The 27,674-nt window shown below is 61.1% G+C and overlaps 2 protein-coding genes across 4 annotated transcripts in view; both read right to left on the bottom strand.

The window, feature by feature from the left end:
* Nucleotides 1-1,864: 1,864 nt before the first annotated feature.
* On the bottom strand, nucleotides 1,865-3,214 carry NKX6-2 (NK6 homeobox 2). Its single transcript, XM_057531320.1, has 3 exons — nucleotides 2,809-3,214; nucleotides 2,546-2,718; nucleotides 1,865-2,275 (listed from the first exon to the last, which is right to left on the bottom strand). Exons 1-3 carry the CDS (start codon nucleotides 3,212-3,214, stop codon nucleotides 2,018-2,020), a joined length of 837 nt encoding a protein of 278 aa, XP_057387303.1. The 3' UTR covers nucleotides 1,865-2,017.
* Nucleotides 3,215-21,638: 18,424 nt separating this feature from the next.
* The window catches only part of CFAP46 (cilia and flagella associated protein 46), an 87,242-nt gene continuing 81,206 nt past the window's right edge, over nucleotides 21,639-27,674 (bottom strand). For all 3 annotated transcript variants that reach the window (XM_057531153.1, XM_057531155.1, XM_057531156.1), the window contains 6 exons: nucleotides 24,890-24,960; nucleotides 24,728-24,788; nucleotides 24,622-24,657; nucleotides 24,028-24,130; nucleotides 23,387-23,499; nucleotides 21,639-22,067 (listed from right to left, as the gene is read on the bottom strand). In XM_057531153.1, coding sequence (XP_057387136.1) covers nucleotides 21,904-22,067; nucleotides 23,387-23,499; nucleotides 24,028-24,130; nucleotides 24,622-24,657; nucleotides 24,728-24,788; nucleotides 24,890-24,960 — 548 coding nt within the window. In that variant the 3' untranslated portion in view covers nucleotides 21,639-21,903. The remainder of the gene's footprint in view (nucleotides 22,068-23,386; nucleotides 23,500-24,027; nucleotides 24,131-24,621; nucleotides 24,658-24,727; nucleotides 24,789-24,889; nucleotides 24,961-27,674) is intronic.

The following is a 27,674-nucleotide window of genomic DNA, read 5'->3' as shown; positions in this document are numbered from 1 at the left end:
CATCCCGTCTGCTTTGCGTTTCCTCCTCCCGGGCTCCGGGCCCTTTGTAGCCTGCAGTGCAGGCAGGCCACGCTCCTCGGCAATCCTGGACTCCATTCTGTCGGATACTGTTACAGAACTGAGCTATGGCGTGAGAGCAGAGAGATCATCTTTTGGATTTTTACTGCAGAGGTAACTACTGGGATTTACCCCTCAGCATTTTTTAAATGAGATTACATAAATGCATTGCTTTCCTCAAAACTTTAAAACTGGAAATTCCTTTGCTCTTAACTTGAGCTGAAAGAACAGTTCACTCACATAAATTTTGAAAAAAAATTAATGCTCCCTTAGAAAGAAAACCAGCCAGTGAAAAAGTCTGTTTTTTAAATTGATGCAGCCATGTGGCAAAAAAACCCAAAAAAACAAAACTTCAGCCTTTTACATTTCTCTTTAACATTTTCAATAATGCCTTCCAAGAGAAATCTTACAGTAATACAACCCTTTATATTCAATTTTTTAAATTAACACAACAGTTAACGCAACCATGTGGAGCGTCCAGAGTTTGAACGGATGGGGTGGTCTTCTGTGAACCAGAGCAGACTCAGGCTGCTGTTAACTGGAATCCTGGCCCTTGGATTCCGGGGTGAGGAACAGGCCAGAGGGAGGAGGGCTTCCCGGGCCTCCGCGGGGCTGGGGGGCTGGGTCGGGCTGGCCGATCCAGGGAGGTGCCGGGTGGAGGACGGAGCTGCCCAGGAGGAGGACAAAGTCCAAGCACCGGCCAGATGTGCTTCCCCGCATCCCAGGGTCAAACGGGCAAAGAAAAACTCCAGGGCCCCTGAGAGAACTGATGCCGCCCGGGGCAGCAAAATTATTTTGGATTTCTCTTTGTAGTCCCAGTTTGAGTTAAACCCTGCTTTCTACCGATGAAAAAAATCTATTAAACGGCAGCAGAAGGGCTATGGTGCTAATGAATTTAAAACCTGATTTATTTCACCCAATGTGAGTTCAGTGCTACTTCAAATTATGTAGCTACTAAGGCTGGGCATGTTTCAGCCTACATAATCAGAGCAAAGCACATCGGCAGGAGCTAGGGCCCAGCGGCGCCCCTCACCGCCACCCCACACACACACCAAAGGGGAAAGGTACCACTCCGGGTGGGGCAGGAGCGAGGGTTCACCTGCCCTTTCCGGCAACCCCAAATGTGTTTAAATCTGCCCAACCCTCATCCACCTAAGCCAGCAAAACAGCGGGCCTCCAGAGCCCTGGGGAGGGCGCCCTGGGCTGGGGCCGGTGGAGCTAGGGGGGAGGGACGGGGACAAGGGGTCCTACCTGCTGCCCCACGCGCGCCACAGCTGCCTGCGCCGGAGGAGCCGCCGCCGCCGAGCGCCCAGCGCCCCGCTCCATCCCCCCGCCGTCGGCTCCGCTCCAGCTCGCTGAGTCCTGGCTCTTCGCGGCCCCCGGGCGGCCCGAGGTTCTCGGACGGGGCCGCCTTCCCCGTGCCGGGCCTCGCGGTGCCCTCGGTCCTGCGAGCTGCTGCCACCCGGGCAACCTGGGGCGCGAGGCGACCGGGAATCCATCACGCCCCGATTCCGAGCCGGACCCGCGCCAGACCCAGGCGCCCCTCCGGCAGAAGGCGCGGACCCCGCGGCATTGAAGACTGGACAGGGGACCCGGGACAGCGGGCCCGGCAGAGGCAGAGGGCCGCGCCACCGCGCAGAGCGTCTCACCCGCGGTTTTCGATAAGGAAGAAACACGCGGTGCAGCCTCGGGAGCCACGGCTCCGACGGGGACGTGTTAAATAATTTATTGATTATACAAAGTGATTCCTCTCAGGACGCGCGGCAGCGGCGGTCCCGATCCCGCGCCCACGCCAAGGACAGGGACGCGGGCGCTCTGGGGTTTCCGCACGCCGAGCCCGAGCCAGGCCGCTTTATAACTTATTCTGTAAAAATATATATACACACTCCGGCGCGGGCGGCTGGCGAGGGGCGCCGGCCCGCGTCCCGTACCCTGGTTGTCCGGCCCCGCCGCCGCGTCCTCACGAGGCGTCCCCCGCGCCGCCGCCGCCGCACGGGCTGACCAGCGCCAAGTTCGAGGGTTTGTGCTTCTTGAGCAGCCGCGTGATCTTCCCGTCGTCCGAGTTGGGGTCCAGGGGTCGGTTGTACTCGTCGTCGTCCTCCGCGTCCGAGCCGCCCACCTTCAGCTTCTCTGCGTCCGAGTCCTGCTGCTTCTTGGCCGACGCCATCTCCGCGGCGTGCCGCTTGCGCCACTTTGTCCGCCGGTTCTGGAACCACACCTGGGGTGGAGGGTGCCCATCAGGCGGCGCCTCCCGAAGCACCCGGCCCGCGGCAGCTTGGCCCCTCGGCGGCCCGGCCGGAGACGCCGCCGGCCGCGGAGGGACGCCCGAGGCCACCCCTCTGCCCGGGCCCGGCCGCGGGGCTGGGCGCCCCCGGGACCGGGGCCAAGGCCGGCGGCAGCTCGCAGGCCGTTCGCAGGACGCGGGGGAGCGGGTGGGCCTCAGCGCAGCGGGACCCGCGGGGGGCCGCCCGGGCCGCAGCCGCCTCACCTTGACTTGGCTCTCGGTCATGCCCAGGGAGTAGGCGAGGCGCGCGCGCTCCGGCCCCGCCAGGTACTTGGTCTGCTCGAAAGTCTTCTCCAGCGCGAAGATCTGCTGGCCCGAGAAGGTCGGCCGCGAGTGCTTCTTCTTGCCGTCCTTGACCAGGACCCCGCTGGCCTGGGCTGCAAAGGAGGGCGGGTGAGCGCGGCCGGCGGCCCCGCGCCCCCGTCCGCCCCGCCGCCCCACGCCGAATCCGCGCGTGGGCCACTTACCCGGGCCGGTCAGGCGCGGGTCCCTCCAGGGCGAGCCCTGCACCACGCCGGGCCAGAAGATTGGCGGGCGCCCGGGCAGCTCGGCCAGAGGCTTGGGGTAGCCGCGCGCCACGGCAGCCGCGGGCCCGAAGTAGACGCCGGCCGACGAGGCGAGCCCATTGAGACGGGGCAGGCCGCCCAGGAGGCCGCCGCCCGCCGCGCCCACGGGCCGCCCCAGGATGTCGCTGATGCCGTGCGGGGTGCCGAGCGGCAGCTGCGCGCCTAGGCCGCCCAGCGCGGGCGCCTTGAAGCCGGCCGGGCCCTGCAGCGCGTACGGGAACAGCGACGTCTTCATCTCGGCCATGTTGTGTAGCGCGGCCAGCGGCGCGCTGCTCAGCACGAACGCGCCCGGGCGGTTAGCGTCCATGGGCGCCGCCGCCGCCGGCCCGGGCGCCCATCCAGGCCCCGCCGCCGCCGCCCGCGCCCGCCGGCCCGGGAAGTTTGCGCGCGACCCGGGCGGGCGCCGGCTGCAGCGGGGGCTCGGGGCGCGGGCGCCGACGGCGCGGATGGCGGGCGCGAGGGCGGGCGGCGGCTCCGGCGTGGGGTGGGCGGTGGCGGCTCCGGGGCCGGTCGGAGCGGCGCCGCGCCGCGCGGGCCGGACGCGCTGATAACCGCGGGGCCCCCAGGCGGCGCGCGCGCTGATTGGCTGCCGGCGACCGCGGCCCGGCCATTGGCCAGCGCCCCCGCCGTCTGCGCGCGCCCCCGCTGGCCGCGCACTCCATGAAGGGCCCATTAGCCCGGCAGGTGCCTCCCGGGCTGTAAATTTGCTGCCTGATTTATCTCCCCGGGGACGAAATAAATCCCGTTGGATGGGAGTTTAGTTAGGCAAAGGTTTTAGTGGGAAATCAGGAAAAAATACGAGAACATATTTTATCACCGAAAGAATGCAGATTTGAGGATCCCCTTGGCACACTCCGTGCGCCCCATTCGGTGAAGAGGCACAGGCGGGAGGGCGCGGGGATTCAGCAGGCACCTTCGGGGTCACAGTCCGCGCCCCGCCTTGCGGCTTCCCGGCCGCCCCGGGCTCAGGTTTGAGGGAGGAACGAAAACATTTCCGGGAACATTCTCCTCTGGGATGCATAAGGGCGGAGGAAGCGGGACGTCAGAGTCCACGGGCCGAATGCTAGACTTGGCCCGCGAGAATCTGCGCTGGTTTCACCAACCAATGGCTGACGCCGTGGCGAGGCCTGTCCCGGGGCCACACGCGAGGCTGCCGAGTCGCGCGCTGCCGGAGGGGCGGTTCCCGGTCCCCTCCCTGCCCTCGGGACTGTACACTGCCGGGTCAGGGCGCGGGGACCGCCCGGGCCTCCCGGTCAGGCGTTTCCCGGCCGCGAAGTCGCAGCTTGTTCCCCGGAGGCAACCTGAGTCCGGAGCTTGGACCTGGGCGCCGCGACCTAGGGCACAGCCGTTCCCTCGTGAAGCGCGGCCCGAGCCGGCGGTCGGGGACCCTGGCAGGCTCAAGAGTCCGGGTCCCAAGGCGTGCGGGGCAACGCTCAGGGCCTTAACGTGGGTGCGCGCCCGAAGTGCAGCCAGCGGGCAGTAGCGTGGCCTTTTGACGGGCACGCAGGGCCCATGGTGTCCTCCTCTGGGTGGAAAAGCCTCCCACCCCGTGGAATTGCTGTGCGGGTTCAAATAAGATCGCAGCGGACTGCGGGCGCCGGCGGAGAGCCAGTGCTGGGTACAGTTCTGGACGTCGCCTCCTTGGTTCTCTTGGGTGGTGTCACATAGCAATTACTAAGTGGCGGCTATTATTATTCGCTGCCTGTTGGGAACGTGACGGGAACGTGTGCGAACCGACGGCTGCAGTTTCGTGGCTGGGCGGCGGTGTGCGCCAGGCCGGCCTCTCTCGGGCCTGGTGTGGTCGGTTAGCAACGACGTTCCCGTTTCACCCCGGCCGCCAGGGTTTCTGTGGCGCGGACGAAGGCGACCCTTTCGGCTCTGTGCAGGGACCCAGCGTCCGCTGGCACTGAAACCTTTGGGGGGGTCCATTTTCGTTTTGTGCGGTTAGCTTTCGGGTCTTGGCGCTGCGAGTCCTTACACCAGATCGCCGCTCAGAAAGCCATTGGCCGCCGGGGCTGGGCGGACGTTCGGTGGCCGCCCCTGCCCGCGTGTGCGCGCACCGTGCTGTCCCGGGCGGCGCGCCGTGGCGCGTGGTGCCCCCGGCTTCGTGCGCGGTGCAATCCGCACGCATGGGAATTTCTCTCTTCCTGCTTCCTCGGTCGGGGCCGCTCTCGCGGGATCCGGGTGTGTCTGCCCCGCAGGCGAGCGGCACCTGCGGAGCCAGGCCCGGGATACCTAACGAGCGCGCACCTCTCGCATTCCCGCGCTACCTACTGGCGGCCAGGCCCCGAGACCCGCCCCGGGCCTCGCTTGAGCCCCACCGCCTCGGGCACAGCGGAGGTGCTCCCCGAGAGCCCAGCCGCAGGGAGGATCCTTCCCAGCAGGGTTTGGGCCCCTCTGGGCTCCTCGGAGGCGGCTAACGGGGTGGCCAAGGCTCGGGCTCTGATGGGGGTGGCAGTTACTGGCTTGGGGGCGGGGCCAAGTGAGAGGGGCGGGGCCGGTTCCCTACTCCCGGCACCGAGGAGCCGACTCTGGGCAGCTGTGGCCGGACTGTCCTCTGGGGCGGGCCGGGAGTGGCGCGCCCGGACGGGACGACAGGGCGCACTATCCTCCCTGCGACTCTGGCTCGGTGGCAGGAGGAAGACCGCAGCTCTGGGCGCCGCGCTGTGGCTTCTCGAGCACCCGGGCTGGGGCCTCCGCAGCCCTTTTTACCGCTGAGGAAACGGACACCCCGAGTCGCTGCCCTGCGCCCCGGGTCTGTCTGCGCCGCCGGGCCCTCCCTGGACCACGGCCGGAATGCTTGGGGTCGCGAGTGGGGATGCTTCTCCCCTGGCCGCAGCGTGCTCGGCTCTCCAGGGAGCCAGTGCCCCTGGGTGCAGGATGGGGGGCCGGAGTGCGGTTTGGAGGGCCCAGAGAGGATTGGGGGCGCGGGGGATGCGGGGTGAGGGCGGCCTGTTCTCCATGCTCTCTGGCGGTGGGTGTCTCGGTGCCCTCCCCATGCGCTCTGTCCTGCCCGGCGCGCGGGGGTTCCCAAGCCCCGGGCGCAGCCCCTCAACCCCCCAGGACGCCACGGCACGGGACACACTCCCCCGGTGCCCCAGTCCCGGGTGTGTAGGCTTGTTAACTTGCTCGACTTGCCTGCCAGCCATCTCTGGGCGCTCCGAGGCTGCGCCCCTCCACCTTCTACCCGGCTCCCACGCCACCCCCTCCTCCTGAGCTCCCAGGAGTCGCCCCCTGGGTAGGATCAAGGGAAACGCCCCCTCCTCCGGGGAAGGTACCGTGGCCGCCTGCGGGGAAGGAGCGCCTCTCGGCTCCCGAAGCCCGCGCTGATTGCCACCGGGGTGGAGAGGTTCGCGAATGCCACCTCCTGGTGCTGAAGGAAAAGTCCTGCCTGGGAAGGCGGCGGGCACTTCGGCGCTCACACTTAGACGCTGTGGGAACACGCAGAGCGCGCGTTTGACAGAGACCTTTACTTAGTCAACGTTTATTTATTGGGCACCTACTAGGTGCCAGGCATGCTCTGGGAGAGCCACGTGAACGCAGAGAACTCCACCTCTGCACCCCGCCCTGCCCCCAGGGGAGGAGTGGGTAATAAACAATAAACCAAAAAACTTCTGGAAGTCCCTGCAGGAGGGGAACAGGACCAATGATCGCTGGGAAGGGGGAGGTCAGGGAAGGTGGTCCTCCTGGAGGGCCAGCCAGGGCCAACAAGTGTTCAAGCGCAGGGTGGGTCAGAGCCTGGCCGGCAAGGGCGGGGGGGGGGGCGGAGAGGGAGGGGGGTAAGGGCGCTTGCACCTAGAAGGAGCTTGGATTCTATCTCCAACCACACAGGTACCCCTGGAGTTGGCAAACAACCTTGTCAAAGGAAAGATTTGTCATTTTGTGGGGCTGGCAAGTCATGGAGCTGCTACCTGCTCGGTGGCTTCCTGCAAAGGGCAAAGGGCCCTGGCTTTGTCCTCCCGTGTGTAAGCAGTTCTCGGCCTCTGGGAGCTCGAGGAGGCAACCACAGCTGCGGGCGGATTCAGGGGGCTGCTGACCCAGGGGTTGGTGGGTCAAGAGAACCAAGTGCCGCCCGCAGCTCTGGGATGAAGGGGCAGAGGCGCGGTCACCTGGGCCCTGGAGCTGCAGGAACTCCCAGGTTCTGGAGATGCTGAAGGAGCCTGGCTGGCGCAAATCCCACCCCCTCCCAGCAAACGCCCGGGCCACAGAGAAAGACCAGATCCCTGCCCATCCCACTGGGCGCCCTCCACTGGCTGACCCCCCGAAAGGTGGCTGGCAGACACCCGTCACTGCGCAGGGGCGCGAGTGGAGGCTGCCCTGCTCACTGCCAGTGCCACCAGGGCAGTGACTGAAGGCAGCGAGAGCACTGAGTGCTGAGGGTGTGCGGGGCCTGGGGTGAGGGGCACGGGTGGCTGGTAGGGGAGACCCAGCTGGGCACCGGGCCCCGCCTCACCCCTCTCCCACCTGCATTAGGGCCGAGTGCCACGCACCACGCTCCAACCCGGTCTAATCCCCACGTAGCGACCCGTGTACCTCAGAACGAGGCCCCCTGTGGTCTCGCATCCCTCTGACCCCCACACTGATCCGTGTGCTGCCACCCCGCCTTCCGCCGGCCCCGGACCGCTGTCCCCTCATCTTCCTGTGGCGCACTTCCTGCTCCCTCGGCTCTGGACTGGACCCTCACCCCCAGCCTCCACCAGGCTGGCCTGCCGCTCTGCACGGATTCGTGCGCGGTGCAGTCCGTGCGCATGGGACTGCACCTTCCAGAGAGTCAGCACCTGGGTGCAGGGCCCCCGTGCTCCGGCCACCTGGAGGGCTGAATAAGTGCTGCCGAGTCAAGGACTGAACATGCACCCCAGTCCCAGGCTTCAGAGGGTTTTCCGGAGCCCGTGCTCCCCCAGGGAGATGGCACTGCTAAGAGGCTCCAGGCGCCCTGAGCCAAAGGGCACCATGGGCGTGTGGCGCCCGGGAAGGGACGTCCCTGGGAAGATCCTGGCAAGACCCTGGGAGGCGGGGACCGTTGGTGGGTGGGAGGGGCCCCCGAAGGTATATGAAAGAAGCAGCAGAGGCTGAGGGGCCCCAGCTGCCCCCCCATCTCTGGGGACCTCCTACCCCTCCCCCATCCTCTGTGATGCTCTGGCTTCACTGGACTTGAAGCCCCTCCCCCAGCCTGGGCCGGGTGGGCGTCTCCCACCTTGCAGAGCCCCTCCCCACACCCCCAGCTCGCCCTACCCCAGCTCCTTCACTTCTTTAAAGGTTATGTATTTTGATAAATGTAATAGCCATAGAGGAGTGTACAGAGCTACCCTACACGTTCTTGTCGTACAAACCTGAGTCTCTTACCATTTTGCTGTGCTGGCCTCACCTTTCTCCTCCTGAAGGAAGAGCCCGGCTGCCAGGTTGAGATCTGACACAGAGGCTGGGCGGCCGCCAACACGCTGGTCTCCCAGGACCTGTGGCTGTGCAAGCCACCGGTACTGGGTGACTTGACCTCACGACTCTGGGTCGTTCTCTCTTTGGGGCACGTGGCCACAGGCCTCTCCTGGTTGCTGGGAGGTGCCCACGTATGAATGAACCCCTTTGCTGATGTAGGTCCAATTATTTTCGTTCTCTTCTCAGGCAGCTTCTTAAGAAGGTGGCACCTTCCACCCTCCCTGGCCAGTGCCTCTGGGCTCAGCGGGGCTGCCCTATCTGATGGGCAGCCTCGGGTTTCAGGCACCCGGCCTCTGCGCTTGGGGCGGCACTGGCCATACTCCACGGCTACCGGCATCCTGCGTGCCTCGTCTTCCTCCCTCTCTGGCCCCTCCCTCCTTCTTCTTCCCCTTCCAGGGTCCCTCCCCCAGGTCTGCTACCCCCACCCATCTCGCATTCCCCACGTGAATGTCCAACAGGCATCAAGGCTGTGCTGCCTCTTCCTTTCCAGGTGTCCTGCAGGGTCCTTGGTGCAGGACAGGCTCCAACCCACCAGGGGTCCCGGCTGCTAAGAGCTTGAGTGAAGGAATGGCTGGATGAACAACTCCCTGGCAGAGAGGATTTGAGGCTCAGGAGGGAAACGTCCGTGTGGGTCTGGTCCAGGCCAAAGGCTCGGACGAACCTGCCCCCCAGTCCCCCCTTCGACCCGCCTCCAGGCCTGCCTGGCCCCAGCTCTGGGGCACCTTTCCTAGGGTTGCCATTTTGCTCTGCGTTCCTGCTTCTGGGTGGCGCCTGGCTCTGGGCTGGAGACCTGTGGGCACCTTTCCCCTCAGCCACATCCAAGCTGGACCCAGCGAGGGCTCCGGCCCCCTCTCCACACCCGGGAGCGGGGCCACCACTCCCTCCGGCTGGGGAGGGCCGGGCTGGGGCGTGCGCCCCCAGATGTTCTCACCTGAGCTGGAAAGCGTCGCCCAGCCCGTGGCTGTGGAAACGGGAGCCAGGCAAGGGGCCCCGGGGGGAGGTGGCCTCTGCCCTGACCGCAGGCGGCAGGCACATGACGCCTCAGAAGCACTCTTCTGGGGTCCCAAGACTCTTGTCTCCCTCAGGAAAGGACAAAAAACGGCAGCCGTAAATCCACCTCCGAGCTCATTCCTGGGGCCTCGCGGCACGAGATGCGCTGTCGTGGGTAATGAGCTCTCTCCCGGGGCTGCTCTCCCGGGGGTCTGACCGCGCGCGTGCCAAACGCGCTAATTGGGCGCCAAGTACAAGATTTGTGTTAGGGCGTCTTCTCCAGCACCTCTGCTGTGCTCCCAGATGGGCTCGGACAGCGCTGGCCAAGGAGACGCTTCCAGAAGGGCTCCTGGCTACACTCCAGGCCGCTCTGGCCCCCGGGTGGGGCTTCCTGGTGGGTGAGGGGTCCAGCTGTGCTGTGGCCAGTGCCCTCCCATCACCCGCCGCGCGGGGCTGGGCTCGGGCCTCAACGTCTTTGTCCTCGTACCCCCAGGTCTTTATTAAGTGCCTTTCGTGGCGGAGAGGGGCAGACGGGAGGCAGATTAATAACCGAGCCTGACAGACGCAGGGTAGCGTTATTGACACGGTGACCCCTGCGCTGCTGCTGAGGGCGCGCGCGGCTACCTGGGGGCGGGGCAGCTTCCCTGGAGACCCGCCCAGGAAGTGGGGTTCAGTCTTCAGGGGAGGAGCTGCCTATGATGGGAACCAATTTGCACTTTTAAAGGGTCACTGGGCTGTGGATGGAGGGCGGGACCAGGCGGGGTTTCAGGTAAGAGCGATGGGGTCCCCGCCCCGTTCCCGGGTAGGGACCGGCACACAGGGGGCCTCGGTCTAAGGAAAGCCTTACAGCCGGTGCACAGGTCAGGGCGACTGCTTGCCATAGAGCGGGCAGCCTGTCCTGTAGCCTCCCACACGTGAGGGACAGCCAGGCTGTGAAAACGCCCCGACTTTGAGGCAAAGAGCACCCCACGGCCCTTGCAGCACATGAGGGGCTTCCAGCTCCCTCCCAGGCTGCCCGCTGCCTGGCCATCCAGCTGTCCGGGCAGCGCATCCGGCAGGGCTGGGCAGGGGAGCGAGCTGGGCCCGGGAGCTGGTCTGGCACATGACCCCCAAAGGCTCAGGCGCTGTGTGCAGCTGCCAGGCCACTGAACCCCTCTGCCACGGGGCTAGTGGGTACGGGCACCCCCAGGCGCTGGTGGCCTGTGGCATCAGTATGTGGCTTGGTCTGCAGGGGCCCAGTGAGCTGCCTGAATTTCATGGTCTGGCTGCCTCTTCCTACAAAGGGCCCAGGAGAGGCTGTACCTAATTTAATTCAGCTAAGGAAGCTAATCCACCCTCCCAGCCGGAGTTCCTCTGCCCGGCCCAGGGGACTTGCTTTGCGTCTCCTGGGAGGACCCCACTCTCTCTCCTGATGACCAGCTTGGCCATGTGATTGCTGTGGCCGGGGAAAGATGGGCAGGAGGACAGATTCCAGCCCAAGTGGAATCTTTAGGATCCCTCGTGTCCACCAGTTTCCTGGCTCTTTGTCTCACCATGAGAACGGCATGTCCCAGACCTGCCCCAGGTGAGAAGACCGGGATTTGGGGGCAGACACTGCCGCAGGCCCCGGGGACAGCGACCCCCAAGGACTGAATGCACAAAAGACCCCGCGTGTGGGAGGTCTCACTCTCTATAAGATCCGCCCCCCACAGAACTAACACACACACTCACACTCCCGTCTGTGCCCCTTCTCCCACCGGGCCTGTGTCACGGCATCTTCATGGAACCGCTGTTCAGGGCCCAGAATTGCTCGGTCCTGCAGACCAGTTTTGTGCGAGTCCCATAAAGGGTGTCACCTTTAGCAGTTATACTGCGAAGACCATGGGGTACACATGCAAAACCTCTGACATCCTTGTTAGGATAAATTGCTGCAAGCCCCTGACCGGATCTGAAGATTTCTGTATTAATGCTGCTGGTGTGTGTAGTTACAGCAGGTGTCTTTGGCCTTCTGTGATCTTACTTTGTGTCTTGCTTTCCTTCTCGCCTGTGGTCCCCCAGTTTTCATCCTTTGTCATCTGGTCTGCTTTTTAGTCTCTTTTGGCTTGGGCACAACGTGGGGACCCAGGAGCTCCCCCGGGAGTCCTGGGCAGTCCAGGCGAGGAAGGTAGGGCTGTCCCTGCCAAACAAACGCAGTTTGTGGCTGCGTACAGACGTCTGTGAGCAGAAACCGTGGGCCAGACGGTAAAGCCTCTAAGATTCATCTCAAGACAAAGCTACAGCTGACAACAGTGGAAGCTACAAGCTGTTCTGAAGACAAACCTGGCACCAAAATCCTTAAGAGTTAAAAAAAAAATGACAGAAATGCACAAAGAAGCAAAAAGAAACCCAATTGTGGTCATGAACCCTAACTCACCCTCCGCATCCATGACGGTCCACGTCAGTTGCAGACACTGGAAGGATAAATGATCAATGCTGGGATCTAATAAATATATCGAGTTCTCCGTCCTGAACACAGAGGCATGACAGAGTTACAGGAGTTGACCATACATTATTCACAAAGAAGAAATCAGTAGTTTCACCAAAATAGACAGATTGCTTGTATCCTGGGAGCACAGTAACCCGGGGTGCGGCCATGTATGAAGTGTGAGACGCCCACGAAGACACGCAAAGTGGGGGGACCCTGCTATGACAGCACTTCTAATATACTAGCCCTTTGGGGAAATCTGCGCGTCGTTTCATCGTTAAATATATGGACACTCACCCAAAGAAAAGTCCTGAAAGTACCCGTGGCACCAAACCCTGCCCTGGGGAGCAGCCTGGGGAGAGGAAGGAGCCTGGGGAGGAGGGGCGGGGCCTGGGGAGGAGGGGCGGGGCCTGGAGAGGAAGGGGAGGGCAGATCTTGCCTGCCTTCTTGTAGTCTCTGCTGCGCTCTTCGGTTTTTTCTATGAGCAGGGATTACTTTTATTAATAAAAACGACAAAGGCCCACATCCTGGGAACTGAGTGGCCGTTGGTCATGACTGACGAGGCCGGGCTGGGGTCCGGGAAGACCTGCGTTTGTTTGAGCTCGAGGACCATTTTCTCCGGCCGAAGTGAGTTCGGAACAGCCTGCCCTGTTGGTTGTGGGTCTGTCGGCAAAACCAGCAACGCAGCAGGAGGAAGGCCGAGCCCGCGGGACTGGGCGGCAGTGGGGTCAGCGGGCCGAGAGTTGTGGCCGGTCGGGCACTGCCCGAAGCGGGCCGAGAGTTGTGGCCGGTCGGGCACTGCCCGAAGCAGGCCGTGGGGCGAGGTGGTCCTGGCCACGAAGTGCCCGTGACGCCCCCATCCTCTGAGCAAGTCCCCCCTGACTGGTTCCTAAGAGCACCACGAGCCTGCTGGGCCGCAGCCTCGGGCTTATCCACGAGCCGGCCTCGCCCGCTCGTGGCCCTGGCTTTCACGAGCCTCCGCCGCGGACTGCACCCCGCGTGACCTTCGCCGCGAGGCCATCCCCGTGCCTGCGTGGCAGCTGTCGTGAGTGCGAGGACTTGGGGGCTGGTCCCCGCAGCGGGGCAGCTTCCTCGGGGCCGCCCTGCGCTGGGAGAGGCCTGTGCCGGGGAGGACCCCCCCAGCCCGCGGCCGAGCCCCTTCCCGGGAGCGCACCGCCCTGCACGTGCCTGCGAGCTGCCTCGCCTCACCCCGCACTGCAGAGTCGGCTAGAGGGGCCGGCTGCAGGCGGAGCCGGGCGGGGCGACGGACACACGGTGGTGGTCAGCGAGGGCAGGAGGACTGCGCGGGGGAGGAGGGGGGCTGGAGGGCAGGGCAGGGGCCTCACAGGAGGCAGACGGCCCCCATCGGGATCTGACCCCTCCCAGCCCTGCCTGGAACAAGCTCCCCTCGGGACCAGGCCGGCTCTCCTCCAGCTGATCTGAGCTCTGCGTCTGGGCAAAATCGTTTGTTTTTATCTTAATTTCTCATTAAACTGGTTCCAGAGCCAGCAGATCAGGTGGTGATTCTGTAGCTTTATAATACTGGCACTACAGCTGGGCAGATGGAATGAGCCAGGATGCTTGAGTGGTCAGGATGCTTGGATGTTTGGAGCCTTGAGACCTCTGATGCTTGGACGTTGGCCCCAGGACAGCAGAGGCTGCAGATAAATCTTTTTTCCACTTTTTACTCAAATGCTAAGATTTAGGCTCTAAGGCTGATGTCTACGCTCAGTTTCCAGGGAAATCCAAAATAATCTGTTGTGAGCGGTGGATCCGAGGAAAGGGCTCGGGGGGCAACAGGCGGCCCGGGGTGGGAGCCTTGTGGACGGCAGCCTGGGCCAGGATTCCGGCTCCTCAGCGGATGGTTGCCCCTGTGCCCACGACTGGATCTCTGTCCACGCTTGTCCTGGCTCCTGAAACTTGTCCCCATCGCCTGTCACTGCCCTGTCGTTCCTCAGGGGTCAGGTGTGACGGGTTACACCACAACCAAAGGATGCTGTCAGTGTCAGTGATGGCCACACGGACAGTGTCATGACATGGTCCCCAGAGGCAGCGGCAGAGGCCAAACAGTGTCCTTCTCCCCGGGCTTTCCCTGCCTCCATGCCCCCCCTCCCTCTGCCTGCCTGGGGCTCTGTCCTCACTGACCCGGCCCCCGTATCCAGTGTTCCCAGCCTCCACCCGGAGCCTCTCCTCAGAGCCTGGGCCCGTCCAGGCACAGCTGCCCCTCCTGCAGAGGCCACAGTCTCGCCCCATGGGGAGGGGCTCCGCAGGCCCAGCAGACCCCCTGATCTCAGGGCACCGGGGCAGAGGAGGCCTCTACCTTATTATCCTGATGCCACCTCTTACCTCGTGTCACAAAGAATTAAAATCTATAATAAGAAAATTTAAGAGCTCCCCATCAGCTCCTTCCCGGCCATTAGCCAACCGCACGGGGGTATTAATCTCCTCATCTCCACTTGGTCTCTATGAATTGTGATAAAAATGTCAAACAATGAGATTATATTGGCCGAGAGAGCCGTGTGATTGACTGGCAAGGCAGGGCGCGTCCCTGGAATCACCCTGACCCAGGGGGCGGGCTGCAGGCTGCAGTACACCCCCCGGGACCCCCTCCAATTCTGCGTGGGCACCCGGTCCATCCGAGGCCGGCGTTGGTCCAGTGAGCAGGGCTGTCCCTAGGGAAACCTGCTGCTGGGCGTGGGGGCCTTGGGGACCAGAGTGATGCTGGGGGGGCGGAGGGGAGGAGCAGGCAGCACCCGCACAGGGCAGACCCCTGGAGGCGGGGGTCACAGGCCCCTCCCAGAGTCTGCCCCACGGAAACGCTCTACACGGAAGGGCTGGCCCATGGAGCCGCCCCCGGGGTCTGCAGTCAGGCCCGAGCCGGGAGGGAGTTTGCAGGCGCCACTTCCCAGGAACCATGCTGCCTTCTTCTTTATAAGGGTGGAGACGTATTGAAAATTGATTTCTCTGCTGGAAATGGGATAATTAAACTGGTTGTTTCTATCTCCATCATCGTCATAATAAAATGAGAGGACAGTGGGTTATGCATGGCATGAAGTAATACTGTATGTCTTAATGCAAGGGAACATTAATTGAATACAAATGGCCTTTCTTGAAGTTGCTGGGTTATATTTCAGAGATATGGGATAATGATGCCAGTTAATCATTTTTACAAGATATAAAATTACTGGCTCCTCCAGGACGATCATTAAGGAAAACAATTGTTCACAGTGATTGAAAATAGAGTTTTAATTATTTAATACAGAAATTAAACTATTAGAGACAGCGTTGAATGAGGGAACTTAATAGAAATTTATATACAAGCTCCTGTGAACATTTTAGCTTTATTAACCTGCCTAATTTCTTAATCCAGATCAACCTGGAAGGGCTGCTTTAGCTGTGATTGTGAATTAACCGCTTGCAGAGGAGGGTGGATGGGGGAGCTGGCCGGAACCACAGGTTCCTGGGAAGCGTGGTGAGGGGCAGCCGCGCCCTCAGGTGGGCACCGGAACACCCCACTGGGAATCCGGGGCGGGGGGGGGCGCTGTTCAGAAGCTCAGAGAGCCCGTGCCTGGAGGTGTGAGCCGGGAGCATGGCAGACCAAGGCCAGGGTCTCCCACACGGCCAAAGCGGTGGCCACGTCATGGAAGGTGGACCTTGGTCTGTGCCTGGCGATGCTGTTCTGCGGGATTCTATGAGGAAGGAGGTGCTGACCCGGCCGGGAGCTGGGACCACCCACGAGGCAGGTGTATGAGCATGAGCCCCCCACACCCCGGCTGGCCCAGCTCCAGAGCCCACCGTCCCCGGGCCCCCAGCCCAGTCTGCTGCTGCCCCCACTCACCCTCTGGTCCCCCCGCTTCCCCAGTGATGAGCGGGACCCCAGGCTGCCTTGCTCCATCCGGAGAGGCCCCTCCAAAGCCCGAAGGGCCCTCGTCCCGGTGCATCAGATCTGTCGTGTTTGCAAGCAGCCTGTTTGAGGGTAGGAATGCTTTAAACAAGGTTTCTGATTAAAATCTTTAAACGGGAAGTCCTTTACCATGTCGTGTGAGACCACCAGGAGCTCACTGTGCAAAAACACAGAGGAAAATCCAGAAACCATCAAAACATGGGTTTCTGCCTTTGTGTGGCTCTGAGTGCTTTTCTCCCTTTAATCCCCCTCCCCGAATTTCCTACAATAAAACATATTGTTAAAAGAAACTCCATATTTTAAAAATATGAAAATCACTATTTCCAAGACATAAATTTGGAAAACAAACTGAACTTTTAAGTAGGTGACTGACGAGCAGGAACCAACTGGTCCGATTCGCCGGCTGCCGTGGGTGAGGGACCGACGCTGCCGCCCGGGACCCGGGGGCCTGGACGCAGGCAGAGCGGCTGCGAGGACAACGCCGGGCCCCTCTCCTCCCCATCCGGCCCGCCCTGGGTGCTGCACTTTCCGGGGGAGGGGGTGGGGCTCCTGGGTGACCAGCTCAAGGGCGTGGAGCCCATCCGGAGTCTGGAGCTCAGCTTGGACCAGAGCCGACTGCCAATGGGGAAGTTGGAGGCTGGGCGAGGGCAGTGGGAAGGTCTCCCTGGGTCTCCCGGGGCCCCTGGCCCCCCGTGCCCCGTGCCAGGGCGCCCCATCATCCACCTGCGTCCTTTCTGGAACGTTTAGAACTTGCAGATCTGGTCGTCCTTTCTCAGAGGGCTGAAGGGCTGTCCACCGTTCAAATTGCATTCTGTCTCCTATTATTACCAATAAATTCCAAGTCATCTTTCTTCTCCTTATAGTTTTTAGGGTTACATAAATTTCACCTACGCAGTTCTTTCATGCTTGAATATATTACAGAATGCCACTTCTGTTATAGGAGCTAATTGATACTGTGATTTGTTATGTTGCTGGGACATAATTCAGAAAGTTATCGTAGAGGCTTTGATGCACGGAACGGCACTCACTGTTGAACATCTCTCACAGGGGCAGATGCAGCATCAGGTAAATGTGACGCTGCACAGATGAAATATTTCCAGAAGCTTTTATTCTTGTTGTTTGGGTGGGTGCCAACATCGTTCTAGAAGAAAGCTCATATTTCCAACGCTGCTTGATTTGAATTTATTCCCTGGTCATTAGTTAGTGCTTTAAAAAAAAAAAAAAAACTGGAACAAGTATGTGTATATATTTGAAAAAAGGAAAAAAAATCAGACACAAAAGAGGGGAATCACCACCTCTCAATCCAATCAAAGATGAGCTTTTAAAAAAATTTTTATGGTGAATTTATTATAGATTCACAGGAAGTTGCAGAAATAGCAAAGGCTGTGCAGTGCGCCCTACACAGCACACACGCCCCCGGGGGGGTTGCCCCAGATAGCAGCAAACCAGGAGCCCAGGTTGGTGCTGCAACCCGGGCTGTGGACCTGGTTCTGTTTCCACCACTTCAACAGGCATTCGTGTGTGTGTGTGTGTGTCTGTATGCCTGTGAGTCTGTGTGTCTTGTATCTGTGTGTGTCTGTATGTGTCTGTGTTCTGCGTGTCTGTCTCTGTGTGTGTGTGTGTGGGAGGGGCACTGTGAAATGTTATCCCATGTACAGATTTGTGTCACTGTCACAACCGAGGCACAGAACCTGGCTTTGCCCCAAGGCTCCAGTGGGCCTGTTCTGCATCTCTGCTGTTCTGTCCTTTGAGGATGTTGTATAAACGATACCACAGGGCGTGATCTCATTTGTGTTGGCTTCTCCACTCAGCACGACGCCCTTGAGGTCCATCCAGCCCTGGTTGGCTTCCTTTCTGTTGTGGGCTTTCCAGCAAATAAATGTGCTGTTTGCTTAACTGTTCGAGGTGAAGGCATTTGGGTTGTTTCTAGTTTTTGCTCTAAGGGGATGGAGCTGCTATAAACATTCATGCATGTGTTTGTGTGAACCTAAGTTCCCATTTCTCTGGGATAAATGCAGAGGCTGGGTCATATGCTAACTGCACACACAGTTTATGAGAACCTGCCAAACTCTTTTCCAGAGGGTCTGCACCATTTTAGATTCCCAACAGCAACGTATGGGAGACCCAGTTTCTCTGCATCTTCCCCAGCATTTGGTGTTTGTCACTATTTTTCATTTTAGCTGTTTTAGTAGACATGGTAGTGATATCTTATCTCGGTCTTAATTTGGGCTTTTTTTTTTTTTTTTTTTTTTTTTTTACTATTTGGGCTGCTGTGTGTCTCGGCCCAGGAAGTCTCAGTACTGCTCACTCTGCACCTAAGAGCAGGGACGCCATGCTGCGGGGATGCAGTCTTGCCAGCTGGTGTCCGGGGCACGAGGTCAGGATGGAGCTCCGTGTCTGCTCACGTACCAGGGCACCTTCCCCTGCTGTGCTGCCTCCCATCTGCTCAGCTCCTGGGCCTCCCAGCCCGGACGGTGGCCAGGGTCAGTCAGCCTGGGACTTGGCATCCTCTGGCCATTGGGTGGCTTCTTCTGTCTGCCACGTGGCCCCAGAGGTAGGCGAGGCAGGCAGGGGACTTGAGGCCTGCTTGGGGACATGACTTCTGTGCGGACACTGCACCTGTGCTCGGAGCCTGGCAGGACAGGCCCGGGAGTCCCAGGAACACCTGGGCGCCCTGCAGACGGCAGCCCGAGCAGCCCCGGGGCCAGCGGGCCAGACCGTGCACTCTGCGGCCTGGCCTCAGTGGATCTGAGGGGCTGCCTGCCAGGACCCATGCCAGAAGGGGCTCTGACCCTCCCCAGCCCCCGCCTGTGCGCCCTCTCATGGGCTGGCTCCACCCCAGAGAGGCCAGGAGTGGGCTCACCCTCAACCCTCAGCCACAGACCTGGGGGGCTCTCGGGACGCAGGGTCCTGGCCAGTCTGCTGCCCACACGTGGGCCAGGCTGGCCTGGGCGTGGTGTGAGGAGCTCTCCCGGTGACCGTGGCATCTGTCCTCCTACGGCCACCTTCAACTCCAGCTGAGTGTCCACCTCTGGGGACAGTGGACTCTCCCAGGGCTCACTTCGCCCAGAGTGGTGACCACAGGCGGTGGCTGGACGTCCAGCTCTGGTGGAGGTGGCTCTGCTGCACGTGCCATAGCAGTGAGGGCTCTGAGATCAGGGACGGGCCCCTCCCCACTCCCGTCTCCGGAGCCGGCAGTCACCCTGCAGCCCCAGCGATGCCCTCAGCCTCCTGGGCTCAGCCTCCAAGGCACGCCCGTTTGTCCCTTCGCTCAGCAAACACCTGCTGCCCCGCCACAGCCTGGCGCTGGACAGAGTGCCCCTCTCCAGGGACTCCCAGCCCAGTGGCTGGAGGTGACCACAGACTGCGACACACCAGGAGTGGTCAGCGAGGAACAGGACAAACAGGGTGTCGCAGGCCCGCCCCGGCCTCCCCGAGGATCCCTGGCATGTTCACACGGCCATTTCTGGTCCCTTGATTCAGGGGAAACGAGGTCCTGGACCCAGTCTGCCCACTGGCTCTTCCCGCCTGCCCCCTGCCCGGGATGCCAGGGCTGGCAAGTCTAGTGCTGGCCACTCCACTGAGAGGCATTTGGAGCGGACATCCCACCCCCTCACATCTCCTCGGCAAAGCCCCGTGGAACTGAGTGGGCGAGGTCCCGGGCTGGGACCCTGGGAGCCCTGGGGACACGGTCGCCTCTGCCCGGGACGTGAGTCCCCACCCCGTGGAAAGCTCTGGGCAGGGAGGGGAGGCCTGGGGGCTCATTTCACACAGCCACGTCCTCTCTTTTGAGTTTTGAGGTGCTGGGCGGTGCTGGCGTCTGCGTCGGCCGGAGGTGCAGAACCAGAGCTGCTCCCTGCTTCCAGAGGCACAGAAACACAGCTCGGAGGTGACGCAGCTGTTTACTAAAGCACTTCAACAGACTCTGTCCTCCCAGCGTTTCTGGTCTAGGAGCCGGGGCACGAGGGGCTGGGGGCCGGGGGCCGGGGCCTGCCAGCTGCGGAAGCCCATGGAAGGCACACACCCCCTCGCCCAGCGCCCGACGCGGGGACCCCAGGGAGAGCATGGAGCCGCGAGGGGCCCGGGGGCCCAGGCCGCTGTGGGGTGGGCCTGGATGCGTTCCTCCCCCCACCCGCGCTGCCGAGCCCCCCGAGATGCTCTCCTCCCCAGACGGGGCCCTGGCTTCACCGTGGAGGGAGGGGCAGGTGTGGCCCTGCAGAACGGGGGCGGGGGGGGGGGGCTCTGGCAGCGCAGCCTGGGAGGAGGTCAGGGGCGGAGGGGCCGGGGACACGGGGAGGGGGCTGGCGGATGGTGGGGACGGGCTGTGGGGAGGCGCGGCCCCGTCACACGATGGCCTGGTGCGGCAGCCCGTAGAGGACCAGGTTGAGGGCGACGGGGAGCCGCTCCGAGCCCCGCGGCTGTGGCCGGAAGAGCGCCAGCCTGTCCTTCCAGGTCTGCGGAGACTCACCTGCAGGGAGAGCAGACGGGGCTCGCGAAACGCGGGGCTCGCGGGGGCAGGATGCCTGGGGCCCGGCCAAGGCTCACGGCGCGTGCGGGGAGCACAGCAGAGGTGAGGGTGCTGCCGGCTCTGCCTCTGGTCGCAGCCCGGACGGGGACACTGTCCTTACAGACGGGGACACTGTCCTTACAGACGGGGGCGCCGCCACTCGTCCCTACAGGCGGGGGCGCCGGGCGAGGAGGCAGTGGCCACACGCCAGCCCTCGCCCGCTCACTCGCACCTTTACTCGCTCGTCTGCTCACTCGCTCCACAAGCATTTATTGTTTGGCAACTACCTCCCGGGCACCGTGGACCATGTGAGTTTTGAATTTTAAGCCCCTCTCGCCTTGTATATTTGAAAATTTCATGATTTAAATCACCCTGGGATAAACCTTTCTTAGTTACGGTAGATTCTCCCATCAACGTATTGCTGAAGCTTAGACTACCTCGTGCTGCATTTAAGTTTTTTACACCAGAACCCGTGTGTAAGGCTGCTGCTACGTGTGGACCTCAGGGCTCCATTTGCCTTGAAGGAGGAGTGGGTGGGTTCCCCCTGGGTGGGTTCCCCCCCCGGGCTCCCCCCCTCCCAGAGGACACACCAGGGCTTCTGGAGTTTGTGGGACTTGAGCTGTTTTGAAGATGAAGATGTTCCAATGACCCATGTGTGTTTCCGTAAAGACATTCGACGCCAGATCTCACTGTAGGCAGTGGTCTGTAGGAGGCTGAAGGTCTTTGTCAGTGCAGGCTGACCTTCGGAGGCCGTGCAGAAACAGGAGAAGTGGGGGACCCTTGACCCTGTAGCCTGAGGGACGAGCAAGGAGGTGGGGCCGTTTCTAGTTACCGTGGTTGACAGTTTCACCGGTTCCTCTCTTCTGAAGGAGGCGGGTCGTTCTCCCGATCGGCTTGCCATTTGTCAACAGATCTAGAGAAGAAATACCCCTTCAGAGGGGCCGTTAACACCCCACAGGCTTCCGGGAGCCCCGCGGGGCTGCAGGACGGGCCGGCTGCTGGCACGACTCACTTTCCCACAGGACGCTGGCCCGCATCGCGTTGTCCTGCAGGACCGTCGGCCACTGGTTCGCCACGATGCTCCTGACCCCCACCAGACTCAGGAGGATGGCCGTCTCGATGGGCCCCTCCAAGGACAGTTGGCGTGCACTGCGGGGGACCGAGCTCCCGTGGGCCCGCACCAAAGGGCCCGGTCCGAGCCCTCCTGCACCCGCAGCCCGAGGAGCACCAAGTGTTGTATTTGGACTGAGAGCTCTTAGGGTTCTCGAAAGAACCAAGAATTCCTCCCCCGCCCCCGCCCCACACACAATTAAATACCATTTAACAAGAAAAGTCATTTCAGAGTACTGCCAAATCCCTCTGGACACTCCCAGCCATGGGGTGTGGAGCCAGGAGGGGAACCCCCTGGAACCACCCCCCCCCCCACCTCCCCCGAGAGGGTGGTCCTCTGCTCTGCCTGCCTGCAGCCCACAGAGGCCCTGGGGTGCGTGTGACAGGTGACGCGGGGAGCCCTGAAGCCAGGGTGTCCTCCCAGTTGCCGGCCGTCTGTTTCCTGGCCCAAGCCCAGCTGCCTGAAGTTCCAGCCAGGCCCGTGGTCTGTGCTGGCACTGCCCATCCCCCGACCCCGGGACTTTGCCAGGGCAGGGTCTGGGGGCCGGATCACGGCATCCCAGCTGCCCAGGGGGTGCAAGGACAACGCCCCAGGCGGACAGCCGTGGCTCATATGCCGCCCCCAGGTTCCTCGTCAGCTGCCGGAGGCCAGGCTGCAGGCTTGAGACCGAGCGGAGGGGACCCCGGGCACCTCTTGCTCTCCGAGGACTCCACGTGGCGCCGCATGCTCTCGTAGGACCGCGCCAGGTCCAGCAGGACCACCATCTGGCACTCTGTGGTCACAGGAGGGGCGGCTCAGTGGCGGGGCACCCAGGGTGAGGGCGCCGAGCAGGCGGGGTGTCGCCCAGGGCGAGGGAGGATAGCGGGAACTCAGCCCGACCTGACCGAGGCTCCGACTCCACTCGTCCCCTTTCTGGGTCGCGTGGGCTGCACGGGCAAGCCGGCCGTTATTTGCCTCGGCGGACCCACACCCTTCACATCCTCCTTGGGCGACCGGGCCGGGCGAGGGAGGGAAGCCCACCCCGGGGCCTGCCACAGCTCTCCCTGCCTCGCAGAGGGGTCTTGGCTCCCAGAGGCCACCCATGAGGCACCCCGGCTTGCCAGGGGCTGGGCGTCGGTGGCCCTGGTCCCGTGTGCCCACTGAAATGGGGCCAGTGTCCGAAATGCAGCTCTTGGATGTGGGTGTGCGGAAAGCCCCACAGATGCAGAGGCCAAGCATCAGGGGCCGTCCCCAGAGGGGGCAGAGCCTCCAGCTGTGTGAGGACAGTCCTGGCTGGGAACGGCGGGGGCACCCAGCGACACTGTCACCCCTACAGGTGCCTGGGAGCCTATGATTTCTTCAGCGTCACTCACCAGCTCGTCTGAGGTCTGGAATTCAAGTTTCAAAGAAGCCTGTTTCTACCTTCTCCTGGGGTAAGAACGTGCGGACCCCACCCATATCGGCAGGGCCTGGGGAGGAGACGGGGTGACGGGCTGGGTTCAGGTATCCCGACCACGGACAGTGTCCGCCTGTGCCACGCACCCCAAGCGTAGCGGCCTCTCTGAGGGGTCCCTGAAAAGGCCCCCACTCAACCGCGCACAGTGGCCAGCTGCCCAGCAATCCCCTCAGGAGAAGGTCACGTGAGAGCAGGCCAGAGACACTCACGGGCACCCTGGGGTGGGCTGGGTGACACAGGGGCCAGCGGACAGTGAGAGGGAAAACGGGGCCAGAGCGCCTGCATCTCAAGTAGAAGAACTGGTGGGAAGGGGCTGTGACCAGCATTTTCCAGAAACGCCGGCCCAGCCTTCCTGCACTCTGCAGGCCCAGCCCTCGAGGGGTGACCCCTCCAGCGCTTGACCCTGGCCAGGCCTCTCAGAGAAACAGAGGAGGGGGACTGAGGGCAGGAGGGGCCCTCAGTCCACACCGGCCCCCCAACCCAGGCCCTGCTGTGCCTTCCTAAAGTGCCGCCCCCCCCCCCTCCATCAGAAGACAGGGGAGACACCTGATAAGACACAGGGGCGCCCTGCTCTGTCCCCGTGTGGATTCGACTTGTGCCGGCGGGTCTGGCGGAGAGGCGGGCTTTTGCGGGGGTGGGGGGGGGGGTGGTCTCACCTTCTAAGTTCATGGCGGCCAACCTTTCTACCAATATGTGGGACAGGAAGCTCTCCATCCCGTAGAAGAAAAAGCCTCCGCAGCTGCCCAGGAGCTGCTCCCACTCGGCCTGGCTGCCAAGGGAAGGAGAGAGACCCGGGGTGGGGAGACGGCGGGAACAGCCCCGTGTCTGCTGGAGCCGCGGGCTAAAAAGCCGCAGAGGGTCTTCCATCCGGCCAAGGGGCCCAGGTCTCTGCCCCAGATGGCCCCGCCCCTCCTGGGCCCGGCCCCGACAGAGCCCCTCCCCTCCTTCAGGCCCCGCCCCGACAGAGCCCCTCCCCTCCATCACGCCCCGCCCTCCTGGGGCCCCGCCCCCTCCGCGAGGCCCCTCCTGGAGGTTGAGCCCGCACACCCGCGAAGGACAGGCCCGGCCCTTGTGCAGGGGCGCACACGCGGCAGGGGCCCAGCTCCGCATCCAGGATCTGGGAATCTAGGCGCCTCCGTGCACCAGAGGGAAGGGTCTGACAGGACAGAAGTGGGGGTCAGGGCAGGAGGGAGCCTCAGCGGGACGGGGAGGGGGGAAGGGGCCGCATGCGGAGCGCCCCTCGGGCTGGCGCAACGCAGCCACCGCAGGACCGCTTCCCGGGAACCCAGATGCCAACCTGGGAAACTGCTTATTCCCCAGATGCCCCGCCCATCTCGCAGTGAACGTGTCTCGGAATCTTTCCAAAATTTCTCGGGTCACGGAGACAGGAGTCAGCATTTCTGCAGCCAAAATCGGATGGTGGACAAAACTTAGGAGCACTGCGCGTGTGGGCACGGGTGGTCCCTGTGCCCTTGGTGGCCCTTGGCGTGGCAGGGCGGCCTGGGCCTTGGCCCCGCACAGACGGGGGCCCCGGGGGAGTGGAAATCTTCGTGCTCCTTCCCTCCTTTGTGGAGAGATGAAAAAACCAGCTCAGCAAAAGCGGAGCCGAGGAATCCGGTCCTGCAGCCGCAGAGGCAGCCCTCAGCCGCACCTGCAGGCCCCGAGCGGGCAGCGCTGCCGCCTCAGGGCCCAGGTCACACAGCCCTCGCCCTGACTCGGCTGCAGACGGTGAGGGCGGGGTCTCGGAGCACACCAGTGTCCCTCTCCCGCCCACCGTCAGCGTAGCAGGAGGTGACGGAGGGCCGGGTGGCAGCAGAGGCCGAGGCACTCGGTCCACATGCTCCGAGTGCTGTGGGCGGTGCACGGCTTGTGCGTGGGCGGGAGGGCTCACCTGGGCCCCGGGCCTCCTCGTAGGGGTCCACAGCGACTGGGCCTTGGTTAAGGAGAGACAGGACCACACGCTCGCTGTCTGGGGCAGAAGCGGCAGCAAAGGATACATCTGAAGTTGTCCGCATCGACCGTGATGCAGTGGGGGGGGATGATCCGGGACACGGTGCCCTGCAAGGACAGGCAGGGGTCCTTGGGGATGCGTCCTGGGGGCGGGGCCGGACCTCGGGCCCCCTCCTGCTCTCCGCCTCAGCGGGGCCTCGACCACCTACCTTTGCTCCCTTCTTTGCTAAGCCTCTCTTTCTGTGATCTTTACCTCTGCTCTCCTTTTTCACGTTCCCTTCTGTTGAGACAATAACAAGAAGTGGTGACGCCCTGGAACTAGACACAGGCCGTGGTCCACGACGTTCGAATGCATTACATGCCGCTGAATTGTTCACTCGAAATGGTTAATTTTATATTATGTGAATCTCACCTCAATGAAAAAACAAGAAGTGGTGTGAACAGTTGATTTTCATTTTTGTAAAGTTGAAATGGCAGTAATCTCTCAAAGGTAAAGGCTCACAGGGCTGGGAAAGGCCCGGGCCAGGAGACCTCAAGAAAGGAACGGCTGCCAGAGGGTCCCAGGCCCACGCGGCTGCGCAGTCACACACGCCTCCGGGCACCTACCGGTGCGCCTGCTGAGCTGGCCCAGTCGCAGAGGGCTGGGCCCTGCTGGCCCCTCTCCCTCTTGCAGGAGGATTTACACCCTGCCCCCGCTGCACTCCCGTTCTGGTGAAGGTAACTGAAAATAATGCCAGTTTCCTTCATGCCCGTCCGGCTGCCTCAGAGATGTAGGCGCTGACGTGGGCCTCTCTGCCATGTCCCAGCTTTACGGGGGCACCACCGGGAAGCAGCTTGCCCTAGATTTGGATGCCTTTCTCCACCAGGATGAGGAGAACTCCTGGTTTGCTAAGAATTTCTATCACGGATGCATGCATTTTATCAAATGCTTTTTTTCCTGCATCATCTGGGATGTTTATAAGTTCATTTTCCCTTTTATCTGCTCCTCTGTGATAGTTTTTAAGGTCAGACTGGGTGATGAAATGTTACATGTTTCTTTCTTTGCTACTCTTGAGTAGTTTGGGTGTCAGGGTCTGGACTGGCCAGCAGAAGGATGGCTTTTTTTTCTTCTACTTGGGGAGATGTGTAGACTGACATGAACAGTTTCTTGAAATTTTGGTAGAATTCAACAGAAAAATGGTAAAACCAGTATTTTTTGTGGGGAAATGTAAATCTATTGATCTTCCTTTCTTCACTATGAGGCCATTGGGTTTTCTTTCCTTCTTGAGTCTCCGAGTTCTTTTTTTCCTAGGACTTTGTCCACTTTGCTTAAATTTTTGAATATATTGTCAAAAAGTTGTTCATAATATTCTCTTATTCTCTTAAATCTCTGAGGCTCTTTAGAGTTGGTGTCTCTTTTATTTCTCATATTGTTTATTTGTGCCTTGTCTATTTTTCCCTGGATCATTCTCACCCAAATGTGTCTATTTTATGAGGTTATTTTTTCCCAAACAACTAATTTTTGTCTTTGCTTCCTATTTTGTTGGGATTTGTTCATGACCCTTTAAGCATTTAAAGCTAAAGGATCCTTCTAGATTCTGCTGTAGTAACATCCAGCCAGTCTTTGACATTTCTATGATCGCTTCTTCTGAGTCCCATGAGTTTTTAGAAGTCAGTGGTTTAAAATTTCCAAATGTATGGGAATTTAAAAAATCCATCTTTTGGGAATTGGTTTCTAACCTAATCACACGTGGCCTCAGCCAGTTTCTGTGACTGTTTCACGTGTACTTGAAAAGAACGTGAGTCTCTAATTTTTAGGCACAGGGCCCATGTGTCCAATAAGCCGAGTCTGTTAAGTGTGCTGCCCCAGTTCTCTCTGTTTGTGCTCTTTCTGCTTGGCTGACCTTTCAGTCGTGGAGGCGTGCTGGAGTCTCCCATCGCGGGAGTGGGCCCACCAGCCTCGCCCCAGGTGCTTGTTACTTGCTGCTTCCCGTATTTGAGGCTCTTTGATCCTCCCAACGAGCTTCACCGTTATCACTGTGTGATGACCCTGCCCTACTGATGCCCATGGCTGTAAAGTCGGCTCCGGCAGACGGTGAGATGGAGGCCCTTTTGGTGGCTCGCCCGCCCGGCACCTCTCTTTCCGTTCTTCTGTTTTCTGGCTTTTGTGCCTTCTTTCTGTTCAGGAGAGTCTCACGTGGCCGGCATCCTATTGACATGCTCTTGTTTACTGTGTCTTTCGTCGGCAGGTGTGGTGCACTCGCTTGTCTGGTTCCTGATCTAATGGATGGGCCACAGCACCTTGCCCGTGGCTTCTCCGCCCTCCCTGTTCCGTGTGTGCGTCTCCATCACTGGCTCTTTGTAACTCGACTGAGGGGTTGGTTCACTTGTTTTTCTTATTCATTTTCCCTCTTTATTGGTTTGGAATTTATACACCAGTTATGCTCTTTCGTGATTATCCTTAAAGGTTTGCCGTGAATATTTAACACTCAAAGGGCATTCCTCCAGCCTGAAGGGTTCAAGGCTCTGAGAACACTTCACTCTGGGACCTGCAGAATCCTTCTTTTTATCCCCACTCCGTAATGCATTGAAAAGACTTCACTCACATTTATGCAGTATTTTTGTTACTTTATGGTGAGAGTTTGTATTAGGGGCTAGTTGCTGCTGTAACAAATTACCACAAATGTTGGGGCTTAAAACAACACGAATTTATTACCTTACAGTTCTGGAGGCAGGAGTCGAAAGGGGTCCCACTGGATTAAAATCCAGGTGTGAGCGAGGCTGTTTCCTTTGGGAGGCTCCAGAGGAGAATCGGCTCCCTTGCCTTTTCCAGCCTCCAGAGGCGCCACGAGCTCCTTCCGCTGCCTCCGCACCCTCCTGCCTCCCTCTTTTCAGGACCCTGGCGATGACACTGGGCCACCCGGACAATCAGGACAGTCTCCCCATCTCAGGACCCTTCACTGAATCACATCTGCAAAGGCCCTTTTGTCACATCAGGCCACCTCCTCTTGGGCC

Source organism: Balaenoptera acutorostrata, chromosome 16 (genome assembly GCF_949987535.1).
Source record: "Balaenoptera acutorostrata chromosome 16, mBalAcu1.1, whole genome shotgun sequence".
NCBI classification, from domain to species: domain Eukaryota; kingdom Metazoa; phylum Chordata; class Mammalia; order Artiodactyla; family Balaenopteridae; genus Balaenoptera; species Balaenoptera acutorostrata.
This window is presented reverse-complemented; position numbering and strand designations above follow the sequence as displayed.